Raw genomic sequence first — 13,683 nt, forward strand, 5'->3', positions numbered from 1 at the left:
GTTGTACACCACAACCAGTCTGAAAGAGAAATGTAGCAGAAGAATAAGCAGGTACTGCCAACTACACAGCAAAGAATGGAGTCACAAATTGAGCCAAGGCCAGGAGTTGGAACAGGCAACCTGATACATTGATTTCTAGTAAACTTGCTTCCTGAGCACAGGCAGTAAACTGTGTTTTCAAAGAGACTACCACACCTAGGGGAGTTCTAACCTTGTGACAGTTTCCATGGACTATGCTGAAGGAAAGGAAAGACGACAACAGGGAGGCATTTAGAAAATCACTGCTTGGCTCCATTTAAAAATAGCTTGGATATCTTCAATTGGCATGTATATATGTTACAATTTTAGAAGGAAAAAGCTAAAGCCCTGAAGAAGGGCTGTTGAAGCAGCAACTAGTGCCACAAATTTGTAGCTAACTCTAAAAACTGTAATATGTACCACTTACACCAAGTTTCTTTGCAACATAAATAAGCTTTCGACCAAAGAGGAATGGGCAGCTCATTCACATGATTAACTCTTGATTTAAAAAAGACAAACTACAAGGAAAAGAAGCACATAAAAATGTAATAGGTGGGGGCCGGCCCGGTGGGCAGCAGTTAAGTTCAGACGTTCTGCTTTGGCGGCCCAGGGTTCACCGGTTCAGATACCAGGTGCGGACATGGCACCGCTTGGCAAGCCATGCTGTGGTAGGCATCCCACGTATAAAGTAGAGGAAGATGGGCACGGATGTTAGCTCAGGGCCAGTCTTCCTCAGCAAAAAGAGGAGGATTGGCAGCAGATGTTAGCTCAGGGCTAATCTTCCTCAGAAAAAAAAAAAATGTAGTAAATAACTTTATGATCTGATCTTTTTTCTTCTCTGGTCATGAGGGAGAGAAGGCCGTCCCTGAGAATTTTGACATCAGAAGGCTTTTGTGGGACAAGAGAGAAGGAAAATCCTGAGAAACAGCTTGCAGTGTATGGAGTGGCGGGGAGGCGGTGAACAGACACGGGGGACGGGATGGGACACTTAAACTTTCTCTCTTAATAACAGTCAGTCAGTTACAGGCAGCAGTTGAGCAGCTTAAAACGACTCTCTGGTGCAATCACATGGGTCTGAAACCCCCAGACAAGAAATATAGACAGAACACACAGAGCTCATAAGGGATGCTACTTATGTCTTCAGTGGAATGGAATAAGGAGGCGACTCACAACAGCTGAAGCAGGAAGGAGCCCAGAGAGTAATCTAACCAGCTGCACTATCAACAATGGAATAAAAAGAAACTGTCTCCAAATGCAGATGCTTTTCTAGCTTCATCTTTCTTCTACCTAAAGAGTGTATTACCGCTATAATGCAATGGATCAGAATTTCCAGAAGCAAGGATGAGGGAGCCCCAAAGCTCCCTCCCCTGCTCCAGAGGAACCACTCTGCAAAGCTCTCTCTTCTGCCTCTGAGGAATCAGTCTGCAGAGTTCTCTCCTCTGCCCTCAGAGAACCAACCAATCTCTACAGTAGAACCTCTTCCTTCCCCAGGATCCACCTCATGGAGCTGCTTCTCCTGCTTCCCATGGGGAAAGCTAAAAGAAGCACGAGAGACTATAAAATCCACAGAAACCCTGCAGGGAATCACTTACCCTTCTGGGAGCCACTGGGGTAAAGAAGAGTCACCATCATCCGGAATCTTTAAAAAGAGATAGAAAAAAGTTAGACCCAGGGCAAGATGGGAGACTGCCATCTTTCTTTGGTCAGGCAGTGAGCAGTAAAGTAGGAAGCTCAAAGCACTGCAGGCACATATACCAGGTGGTGACACAGCCAGCCTGATGTCTAAGCCAATACCCTGATCAGGCAGGGCAACAAGCAGGCTGCTGAAATGAGCAGAATGGTACTTTGTCTCCCTTCTCCCCAGTGAATAGGAAGGATATAAAGCCAAGCTCACCGAGATCCCAGGGCTAAAGTCCACTGGGAGTGTGAGAGCTGCCAGAACTTACATCCCCCTCACACAACCCCTGGTGTATAGAAGCTACTAAAGCAAAAAGACAACTTCACATCGAGTCTGATCTTCTTGCAGCTCTACTCCTAAGTTCCTAAGTTCCCCTGGCCGCCCCAGAGCCAGACCTGGTTTTTCTGGATTCCCATCTCATCTTGTGATTTGACTTTTCAAGTCGTAACTCACTGACACTGAGTACATTCTACATTTGATAAGCTCTATATAACAAGAGAACCCAGGGCAGACATTTGGTATCACTCTCGGGAATTTTATGAGCTCTATAATGAGAAGGTGAAAATTGAGGCACCAAATAATTCAAAGAAGGAACAGTTTGAAAAGACTTTTAAAACGTTTCTGCACAAAAAAACCACAAAGTAAATCCTTCAAGTAGTGTACAGAGAGAGCTCCAAAGCTGTGAGGGCTCTCCAGAGAACAAACGGTAGATGCTGTTTAGGCTCAACAGACCTAGTGCTGGCAGGTCTGGAGGTTCCTGCCCCTCCTTGTTCCCCTTCACCCCGAACAGCTTCCCTGCCTCCTAAGATCTGGGCTCCAGCTAATTATCCTGGAGTAAATGAGCTCCAGAACAAGGGGGCAGAAGTAAGCTCTTTCACTTTGGACAGGAGGTGAAGTTTTGGGAAAGCTAAAAATGGGAGAAGTTATAGACAGAATGATGCAAGACAGAGTAGAAAAGGGAGAAGTAGGACAGGCCAATGGATGACGTAAAAGTGGGTAAGAATTACCAGGGGTTAGTAGTAGGCTCAAGATGGACTCTGGATTTAAGACCCTTCTCAGGTTGTCTGGGCTCTAATCAAGCCTATCTGCCTACTGCCAAAAGCCCTTCATGACTCCATTTCACCTCACCTGCCTCCTGCCCTAATTTTGTGGGGATGATACTGGTAAAAGGAGGGTCAGGCCCAAAAGGCAGCTGGAAGTGGTTAAAGCACGTCTCCTAAGGTTGTTTGTGAGGGGTAGCCCATCCCTAACTTCCCAAATTCTACCAACCAAAACTTCTCTTTCCTTTGGAAAGAGTCACTGTACTGAGTAGATTATGTCCTACTTAGAATTAGATGTTTGCCAAAACCACTGGGCTTAAGGAAACAAAGTCACAAAACGTCTCTGGGAGCCACGGTTCACAGGCTCAGATCATACACATTTCCAGTGTGCAGAGGGGACAATGGGTCTGCAGACCCAGCATAGAGCATGCATACACAGGGCTCTGAAGGAATGCTGGGGGAGTGAGAGGAGGTCTAGAGAAAGTACCTACAGCAGGGACATTCAGACACAACTTGTGCCTGAGGGAAACATAAGGTGAGCATGGATCCTGCACACAGGGCTATAGAATATGTGCACACACCCATTTGGAGGAGGATTCAGTGTTCACCAGGGCCCAAATCACAGGCAAAGCAAACCCTCACAGTCTTCAGGAACCAGTGCTTGCAGGCACACAGCATTAGTATACTATGCATTCACATGGCATGGGGGAACCATATCACAGGTCTACAGAAGCTTGTGCTCAGAGAGAGGCCAGAAAGCCTGCTCAGAAGCACAAAGCACATGCACACTTAGGGCCCCAGGCAAGAGAAACAAAATGCCTGCAGCAATTCCTGTTCTCATATACAAAGTGTGTATGCATGCTGGGCTCAGCAAGAGTTTACAGCATATACCAGTCTGCAGCAACAAACAGAAAAGGGATAAACACTGTGCAAAGTAGAAGAGGAGGGCAATCAGTGTCTGGGGGAGTCAAACTGAGTACAAGTATAAGCACACACATGCTACACTGAATGTGCACCATGCCGGCACACGCATTCTCACACCATGCTCCAGGGTGTCTGCAGGAGCAAACACAAGCATGGAGCATGCACACAAACTGCTTTCAGGAACAACTGAAATGAGTGCATGAGCCAAAAGCTCAGAGGCACAGATAATGCGTCCGCGTGCGTGCACACAGACACACACCATGCTCAACAGGGAGGGGTAGAAAACAGACAATGAAAAAGACCCAAAGGCCAGAGGCACAACCTGAAGGGCTCCTCGCTTTCCTTCTGCAATGAGAGAAAGAGCAGAAAAAAAGGGCAGAGAGGTTAGTAGATTCAGTCCTACAAGGGGAACTCAAAGAAAATGCCAGCTAAACCTCAAGGGACACGGAGGAGGAGAGAGCCTCTGAACAACTGGGCAGTTCACAGACCCGGCTCCCAGAATCCTCACCTCCTAGATTTGGTGACGCCTGCTTTTTAACTTAGAAATCTCAGGTTTGGCTGCTCAAACCAAAGGGCAAAGTCCACTGGGGGATTCCCGTCACTCTTTATCCCTTTCCAAAGTGGCCTGCACGCAGAGTCAGGGCCACAAGACTAGCTTTGTTACCAAGGGCCACTCCAATAGGCTATCCAAGCTGGCTGAGCAGAGAGTGAGTTCCTTCCATAGAAGCCAAATGAGCTCCCTCCAGATCTGGGATAAGTCTTCAAATCCCAAAAGCCTGGTGGCTGAGCCCTTTTCATTTTGTAACATAGGCTTGGCCATGTGTTTGCCTAGCAAGCACTGGCTTGTTTCCCAGAGCCTAAATTAAGTTAGGCCAGGTTAAGGCCTGGAGTTAAGGCCAGGACCAGGATGTACCAAGCGGCCACTGGCCAGCAGAAGTACCATGATCTAGAAGAGAAAACCCTGACTGCAGTCCTACGCCTGATTATCTATCAAATCAGAACAATACCCCAAAGGAAAACCAACACTTCCAGAAAGACCCAAGCAAGCCACAGCAGAGGAAGAATAAAGTCCCAAGATTACGACTTTCCTATTTGTCAGAGACTACACTGTGTTCCAGGCCACACATGGATAGGCCCACAGGCTTCCTTCTCTAAGGAAAGTCCATCGACATGGGCCCATCAGCTCCCCTCCACTTTCTTTTCCTTGCCTTTTAAAGATCCAGTGATATTACCTAACAAGTAGAAAAGAGAATCATAGAAACTAATCATAAATTCCCAATTTTTCAAGATATTTCTGATGACCTAATTTTTCAAGCTATTTCTTTACTTCACCTGACAGAAGAATGAACTCAGGAACAGGAATCCTCCAAAACAGTGCAGCTACAGGAAGGTGAGTGAGATGAAAAAGACACCTCCTGGAATGGGAATATAGCTCTTCTACATCTATCCCTCACCTCCCCTAGGGCACTCTGTTCCATTTGAAAAGGAAAATTAGGCAAGGAAGACTTTAAGTGACCTGTGACTCAAATTAGACAGGTTTCACTCCTCCACTATCTTAAATACATTGTACACATCATATCAAAATTGCTTTGAATGTGTCCTTCTGTTCTTCCAGAAGTCCCCATACTGCCTAAAGAATAAAACCCAATCTGTTGACAAGGCTGTCAAGGCTTTCTGTGATCTAGCCTCTCGTATCTCATGAAACTTTCTGCTGTCCTCTCAAAAGCAGAATGACATGCCTATGGCACTCACACATCTATGTGTGCAGTTCTACGATGGTGTGTTGCCAGTATCGTCTCACTGTAATTGTCTGTATAAACGTCTCCCTTTACACACTGTGAACTTCTTGAGAGCAAGAAGTACATATACACTATTTAACCTTTGTAGCCTGAGCCTTAGCACATCTCCTAGTATTGGTATGTAGTAAAAGGTAGGTCTGTCTTAGTCAACAGCTTATACCATTTTCCAGACCCCAAGGCCACTATATTGGCTCTTCAGTTTGTCCCACCTGTTGGACAAACATCAAAAAACCTTTTCTTGATGCTCATCATCACTGATCATCAGGGAAATACAAATCAAAACTACACTAAGATATCACCTCACACCCATTAGAATGGCTAAAATAACCAAAACAAAAAATACCAAATGTTGGAGAGGTTGTGGAGAAAAAGGAACCCTCATACACTGTTGGTGGGAATGCAAACTGGTGCAGCCACTATGGAAAACAGAATGGAGATTTCTCAAAAAATTAAAAATAGAAATACCATATGACCCAGCCATCCCACTACTGGGTATCTATCCAAAGAACTTTAAATTAGCAATTCAAAAGACCCATGCACCCCTATGTTCATTGCAGCATTATTTACAAAAGCCAAGACATGGAAGCAACCTAAGTGTCCATCAACGAATGACTGAATAAAGAAGATATGGTATATATACACAATGGAATACCACTCAGCCATAAAAAAGGATAAAATCATCCCATTTACAACAACATGGAGGGACCTTGAGGGTACTATTTAAGTGAAATAAGCCAGATAGAGAAAGACAACCTCTGTATGACTCCACTCATATGTGGAAATTAAACACGTGGACAAAGAGAACAGATTAGTTGTTACCAGGGGAAAAGGGGGGTGGAGGATGGTGACAAAGGGTGAAGTGGTGCACCTACAAAACAACTGACAAATATTAATGTACAATTGAAATTTCACAGGGTTGTAAACTATCATAATCTCAATAAAAAGTAAAAAAAAAAAACAAAAACCTTTTCTTGTAAGAATCAAACTTTTTGTGCTTCCTAATTTCCTAAAATGCCTTAGGATTTTTCCACTCAGATTTAGTTTTCAGTTTAAGTGATATATATGTCGGTAGAATACCTGCTTTGCAGAAAAATCAGACCCCTAAGAATGATCTCACTCTTCCAAATACTCCATTTTATGAGGAAGTGACATTCTTCTTCGCTGTTAAAACAATCTTAACTCCATGGTATTTGGGAGTCAAAGACTTGGGGTGTTCACTTTATCCGGGCCTGCATCTCCTAATCTGTAAAAAGTGGCTAAGAACAGCTACCTCCCAGGGTTACTGCGAGGATTTCTTCAACAAATACTTATTGTTGTGCATACTAGGTACTGTTCTCCATGCTGGTGATGCAGCAGGGAACGAAACAAACTCCCTGATCTGGAGAAGCTTCTATTCTAGTGCGAGGAGCTAACAGTTGATGATGATGAACATGATGCCAGTAGCTAACATTAAGCAAACACTTTATGTATCTGGAATTTTATTTGAGTAAGCTCATTTATTTCTCAACTCTGCTGGGTAAATACTGTTATTATCTCCATTTTTTTATTGACTAAACTGAAGATCAGAGAAGTGAAGAAATTTGCCTAAAGTCTCAGCAAGTGGCAAAGCCAAAATTCAAAACCGGCATCCTGGTTCCAGTATCTGGAACTATATATACTACATCACGTGTGATAGGGACTCTACGGAAAAATTCAGGTAAGGGGAAAAGATGTTTCCTGTGGTGATGTTACAGTTGCTGTTAAAACTTTATAAAAGGTAGTCAGGGAGGCCTCATTGATAAAATGACATCAAAGTATAGACCTGAAGGAAATGAGTAAAGAAGCTATTCAGAGTTCTAGGAAAAAAGCATTCCAGTCAGAACATACAGCAAGTGCAAAGTCTGAGGGGAGAGCATAAGTGGTGTGGAGGAAGAGCAAGTTTGAGATCAGAGTACCAGTTCAAAAGGAGCGCTCCAGGCCATTATAAACACTTCGGCTCTCCCGCGGAGCGAGGCAGTGTATCGCTGGAAGACTGCGCAGAGAAGAGATGTGATCTGACTCGTTTATAAGGACTACTCTGATTGCTGTGGGGAGAAGAGACTGGAGAGGGACAAGGGCAGAAGCAAGGGAGAGCAGTCAGACTACTGCAATCACCTAGACAGGAGAAAACAGAGGCTTAGAAAAGAATGATAGTGGTGGAGGCAGAGATAGTGGTAAGATTCAGGATATTTTCTAACGGTAGAGCAGGAGGAATTTACTAATTGACTGAATACAACTTGAGAGAGAAAAGGAGAAGTCAAGAACAGCTCTATGCATTTGGGCCTGAGAAGCTGCAAGCATAGAGATGCCAATTACTGGTGAGAAAGACTATAGGAAAAGCAGGGGGTTTGGCAGGGGCTTAGGGAGCAAGATCAGGAAAGTGGTTTTGGATATGTCAAATCTGAGATGTCTACTTACATCCAAATGGGGATGTTAAGTAGAAGTGGAGGCTGGTGTTTATGTAAGATTTCTGGGCTGGAGCTATATATCTGGGAATGCTTATGAAACTCATGAGATTGAAAGACATTACCTAGGAAGTGAGTATGAATAAAAACAAGTTAGGATTGAATCCTGGGATGCTAAAAGGTTGGGAAGATGAGGAAGGACCAGCAAAAATGACTGAGAAGGAATGGCCAATGATACTGGGGGAGAACCAAGACAAAGAGGTGTTATTGAAGCCAAGTGAAGACAGTGTTTCAAAAAGAAGGAACTGAAGCACAAGGATAAACTGAACATCAATGGAATAGAATTGGGAGTCAAGAAATAAACTCTCACATTTATAGTCAGTTGATTTTTGACAAGGGTGCTAAGACCATTCAATGGAGAAAGAATATTCTTGGGGCCGGCCGGGTGGCACAGTGGTTGAGTGCGCACATTCCACTTTGGCGGCCCAGGGTTCGCCGTTTCGGATCCCGGGTGTGGACATGGCACCGCTTGGCAAGCCATGCTGTGGTAGGCATCCCACATATAAAGTAGAGGAAGACGGACACGGATGTTAGCTCAGGGCCAGTCTTCCTCAGCAAAAAGAGGAGGATTGGCAGCAGATGTTAGCTCAGGGCTAATCTTCCTCAAAAAAAACACGAATATTCTTTTTCAGCAAATGGTGCTGGAATAACTAGATATCCACATGCACGAGAATGAAGTTGGACCCCTATCTCACACCACATACAAAAATTAACTCAAAATGGATCACAGACCTAAACGTCAGTTAGAAATGTCATTTAATTTAAATGTCATTTAGGGAAAAATCATAGGAGTAAATCTTTGTGGCCTTGAATTAGACAATGGTTTCTCAGTGATGAAACCGAAAGCACAATCAACACAACAAAAAATAGATACACTGAACTTCATCAAAATTTAAAACTTTTGCACTCTACTTCATGCCTGACAGCTATCACCAAAAAAACAGGAAGAAAACAAACAAAACAAGAAACAAAACAAACCAAAACAAAACAGGAAGTAACCAGTGTTGGCAAGGATGTAGAGAAACTGGAACCTTTGTACACTGTTGGTGGGAATGTAAAATGGTGCAGCCACTGCGGAAAACAATATGGCAATTCCTCAAAAAAATTAGAATTACCATATGATCCAGCAATTCCACTTGTGGGAACATACCCAAAAGAAATGAAAAGCGTAAGATATTTGTACACCCCTGTTCATAACAACATTATTCACAATAGCCAAAGGGTGGAAGAAACCCTAGTGTCCATTAATGGGTGAATGGATAAACAAAATGTGGTATATACATACAATGGAATACCATTCAGCCTTAAAACAGAGGGAAATTTTGACAAATACTTCGACTTGAATGAACCTTGAAGACATTATGCTAAGTAAAATAAGGCAGTCACAGAATAACAAATATTGTGTGATACCACTTATATGAGGTACCTAGAGCAGTTTAATTTATAGAGATAGAAAGTAGAATGGTGGTTGCCAGTGGCTGGGGAGAGGGGAGAATGGGGAGTTAGTTTAATGAATACAGTTTCTTTTTTTTTTTTTTTTTTTGAGGAGGATTAGCCCTGAGCTAACTGCTGCCAATCCTCCTCTTTTTTCTGAGGAGGACTGGCCCTGAGCTAACATCCGTGCCCATCTTCTTCCACTTTATATGTGGGACGCCTACCACAGCATGGCTTGCCAAGCAGCGCCATATCCGCACCCGGGATCCGAACTGGTGAACCTCGGGCCGCCGAAGTGGAACATGCGCACTTAACCGCTGTGCCACTGGGCCAGCCCCTAAAATTTCAGGTGGGAGAAATGAAAAAATTCTGAAGATTAGATGGTAGTGATGGTTGTACAACAATGTGAATGAACTTAAAATGGTTAAAACGATAAATTTTATGTTGCGTATATTTTACCACAATAACAAATTTTTAAAGAATAAAATGTTTATGCTGCAGAAGACATCATCAAGAGAGTGAAAAGACAACCCACAGATTGGGGAAAAATATTTACAAATCATAATATATCTGATAAGGGACACATATCCAGAATACATAAAGAAAGAATTCCTACAACTCAACAACAAAAGGACAAATAACTCAATTTAAAAATAGGCAAAGGATTTGAATAGATATTTCCCCAAAGAAGATATAAAAATGGCCGATAAGCAGCAGAAAAGATACTCTACATTATTAGCCATTAGGGAAATGCAAATCAATAATACCACAATAAGATACCACTCACACCCACTAGGATGGCTATAATAAAAAAAACAGATATTAACAAGTGTTGGCAAGGATGTGGAGAAATTAGAACTCTCATATGTTGCTGGTGGGAACGTAAAATGGTGCAACCACATTGGAAAACTGTCTGGTAGTTTCTCAAAAACGTTAAACACAGAGTTACCATATGACCCAGCAATTCCAATTCTAGGTATACCACCCAAGAGAACTGAAAACATGTCTGCACAAAAACTTGTACACGAATGTTCATAGCAATGTTATTCACAAGCCAAAAAGTGGTTTAAAAAAACCCCAAATGTCCAATAATTGACAGATAAACAAAATGTGGAATATCCATATAATGGAGTATCATTCAGCAATAAAAAGAAATGAAGAAGTGATAAAAGTTACAATATGGGTGAATCTTGAAAACATTATGCTAAGTGGAAGAAGCCAGTCACAGAGGCCACATATTATATGAATCTAATTATATGCAATGAGCAGAATAGGAAAATCTATAGAAACAGAAAGTAGATTAGTGGTTGCCAGAGGCTGGGGGTAGAGGGGACTGCAGAGTGACCACTAATAGATAAGGGGTTTCTTTTTGGGGTGATGGAAATATTGTGGAATTGATGGTTACATAACTCTGTGAATATCGTAAAAACCACTCAGTTGTACATTTTTTAGGGGATTTTAAGGGTGAATTTTATGGTATGTAAATTATAACTCAATAAAGCTGTTATAATAAAAAGAAGGAAGTAATCAATTATGTCAAGTTGCTAACTGATTAAGAGGAAGACTAAAAATGGACCAAGAGTTTGGCAATATGGTGGTCATCTGAGGCCTTGACCAAAAGCTATTTTGGTGGAGTGGTAGAAATGAAAGAATTGAATTTTTACGTAATGCATGTGAGGGTACTTAAAACAGTGCCTTGTACATAACCCCCCACAAAAAGAAGGAAAAAGATGAAAAGTAACTCGAATTAATGGTAAGCTACTATTAGTAAGCTTCAGCCCTAAAATGTCCCAAGCAGAGCAGTGAAGAAAGCCGATTTCTCAAATGTCACGTGGTGGTAGCAGCCACTGATATACTTAATCAGTTTACCAGGTGAGGATGACTGCTCTTGTGGACTTTGTAACAAGAATTTGTTGGTGTGTGGCTGGCCTATGTGCTTACCTTGCTCTATTCCTCCTGCTCCATGGATGGTGCTGGAATGAGGCCCGGACCCAGCACAGAAGGGATGCTGCCACTCTACTGCTTGGCAGCCCCTCCACCATTCCCTCTGCAGCCCAGACCAGACTGGATCCTGGCTAGGACTCAGAACTTTGGCTTGCTTTCTTACTGGTGTTTCAGAAAACCTCCTCCTCCTCATTCTCACTGCTGCAGCCACCACCTGCTTACCGCAGGTACAATTTCCTGCATTGCCTAGCAGGATGTCAGCCCAGAAGGGGAACTCTGCAAGCTGAAGAGTTGGGCCCAAGGGTCCTGGGTGCTCATGCTAACATCAACTCCCACCAGGGTTTAAGGAGTTAGTAAGGAAGTACTACTTTGATATTTGCTGTTTCTATTGTTGCTGTAATGTAATAATTTCTAAATGTCCACCGAGAAGGAAAAAGGGCTGCAAAGTTAAGAGGAGAGAGAAATCCCTTACAGCTGAGGAATTATAGGTGGCTTCCTGGAGGAGCTGATGTTTTGGCCATATGTTGAAGAACTGAGTCAAGTTTGCTAGGCTTATGTGGTGAACACAGCACCTTAGGCTAGAAGGAAGCACGTGTACGTGAAGAGGCCAAGAATGGAAAGTATAAGGCAAATTTGCGAGGCAGTAAAGTTTCTTTTTGGGTGGAGTATAGTGGACAATGGGAGATAAGCCTGGAGATGTAAACCAGAGACCAGTTGTAGTGGCCTTGAATGCCAAGTGAAGGAATTTAGACTTTTTTTGATAAGCTATAAGGAGTAATTAGCTCTAGGGATATTTGGAAGGAGTGTGACATGATTTTAATTTTTCAAATTTAATTTTATGACTTGGTATTACATTCATGTTACTCAAATTCTAAAAAGTATAAAAGGCATCTGGTGAAAATCTTCTCACCCCATTAGTTTTTCACCTAATACCTTTCCCCATAGGCAATCATGCATCAGTTTCTTAGGTATCTTTGTTAGATATTGTACACATACACAGACACTATGGGTTTGTGCGTGTATTCTTTCTCTCTCCTTTTTATACAGATGTACGCATCTTACCCATACTGTTCTGCACCTTGTATTTTTCTTGTGTCAATATATCTTAGATATCCTTCCATTTCAGTAAAGAGCTACCTAATTCTTTTTATGGCTACATGGTATGTATTCCATTGTTCAAATGTGCTAGTAAATTATTTAACCAGTCTTTCTTAATGAACATTTAGATTGTTTTCAATCTTTGCTATTAAAAATAATACTTCAAAAATAGCCTTGAACATATGTCGCCTCCACACGTGAAAATATACCTGCAGGGTGTATTCCTGGAAGCGGTGTTGGCGCTCAGAGAGAATACATGATTCTGATCAATTTTGCCACTTGCCTTTCTTAGAGGTTATACTAATTTACACTCCCATCCCACCAGCAATGCACAGGCGCCTGTTCCCTCACACCTTTGCCAACACAATATGTTTCATAATTTTAATTTTGCCTTAGAAAGATTAATCAGGTTATATGCATAAGAGGACAACTCCATTCACATTTAAAACTGGATGAATATAGCATATGTTTGTGGATAGAGTGGGAGATGTAATTTTAAAACTACATATCTCCATGCTACCTAGAAAAAATTTCTCCCATTTCTTGTAGTCAAAAACCATTCCATTCTCCAGGTCTTACGTGAGCAGCTTTTAGATGGAGATGGAAGAAAGGGAATACGCTGTGTGGAGGGCAGAGTCAGGCTCTTGGACAGGGCCAGCAATATAAGCAGTTCCTGGAGAGCTCCAAGTCGGAAATAAGGTTCCATGTTGTCAAGTCCAGTACTAAGAAGACAAGTTGGGGTAAGGGAAACTCCCACAGTGGCCTGTGAGCTGGAAAAGCCTCACCAGCTGCCAGGGAAATGGCAATCTTATCTCAGCAAGAATCCCATGGAGAATAATTTTTAAATGTAACATAGGATTACACCAACCCCTCTAGTGTCTGTGAGCAATATGCCTCATCCCCCATTCCTGCCTCCTATCCCACACCTACTTTACACTAGAATATCCTAAAAGTCCTGCAGCTGTAAATTACTTCTGCCCAGATGTTTCCCCCTCTTATATGAAAATGTACTTTCTAAACCTCCCCTCAATAGATTGGAAGCTCCCTAGGGACAGGAATTCCTTTCCTGTTGCTTTAGAATCCCCTTTCACTCCAATTCCCACAGGACTAGCTTAAAATCTGTACAGTCATGTACCACATGATGACGTTTCAAAGATGGACCACATACACGACAGTGGTCCCATGAGATTAGTACCACATAGCCTAGACGTTAGTAGGCTGTACCATTTAGGTCTGTGTACGTACACTATGATGTTCACGCAACG

The 13,683-nt window shown here is 42.5% G+C and overlaps 1 protein-coding gene across 21 annotated transcripts in view; it reads right to left on the minus strand.

Annotated features, from left to right (window-relative positions):
• UNC13B (unc-13 homolog B) overlaps window positions 1-13,683 on the minus strand; it is a 209,262-nt gene that overhangs the window by 37,793 nt on the left and 157,786 nt on the right. For 13 of the 21 annotated variants that reach the window (XM_070519238.1, XM_070519237.1, XM_070519236.1 and 10 more), the window contains one exon: window positions 1,611-1,657. In XM_070519238.1, coding sequence (XP_070375339.1) covers window positions 1,611-1,657 — 47 coding nt within the window. Of the gene's footprint in view, window positions 1-1,610; window positions 1,658-3,982; window positions 4,006-13,683 lie in introns of all 21 variants that reach the window. The other 8 variants (XR_011506366.1, XR_006533357.2, XR_011506364.1 and 5 more) reach the window with 1 other exon arrangement.

Source organism: Equus asinus, chromosome 10, assembly GCF_041296235.1.
Source record: "Equus asinus isolate D_3611 breed Donkey chromosome 10, EquAss-T2T_v2, whole genome shotgun sequence".
NCBI lineage: Eukaryota > Metazoa > Chordata > Mammalia > Perissodactyla > Equidae > Equus > Equus asinus.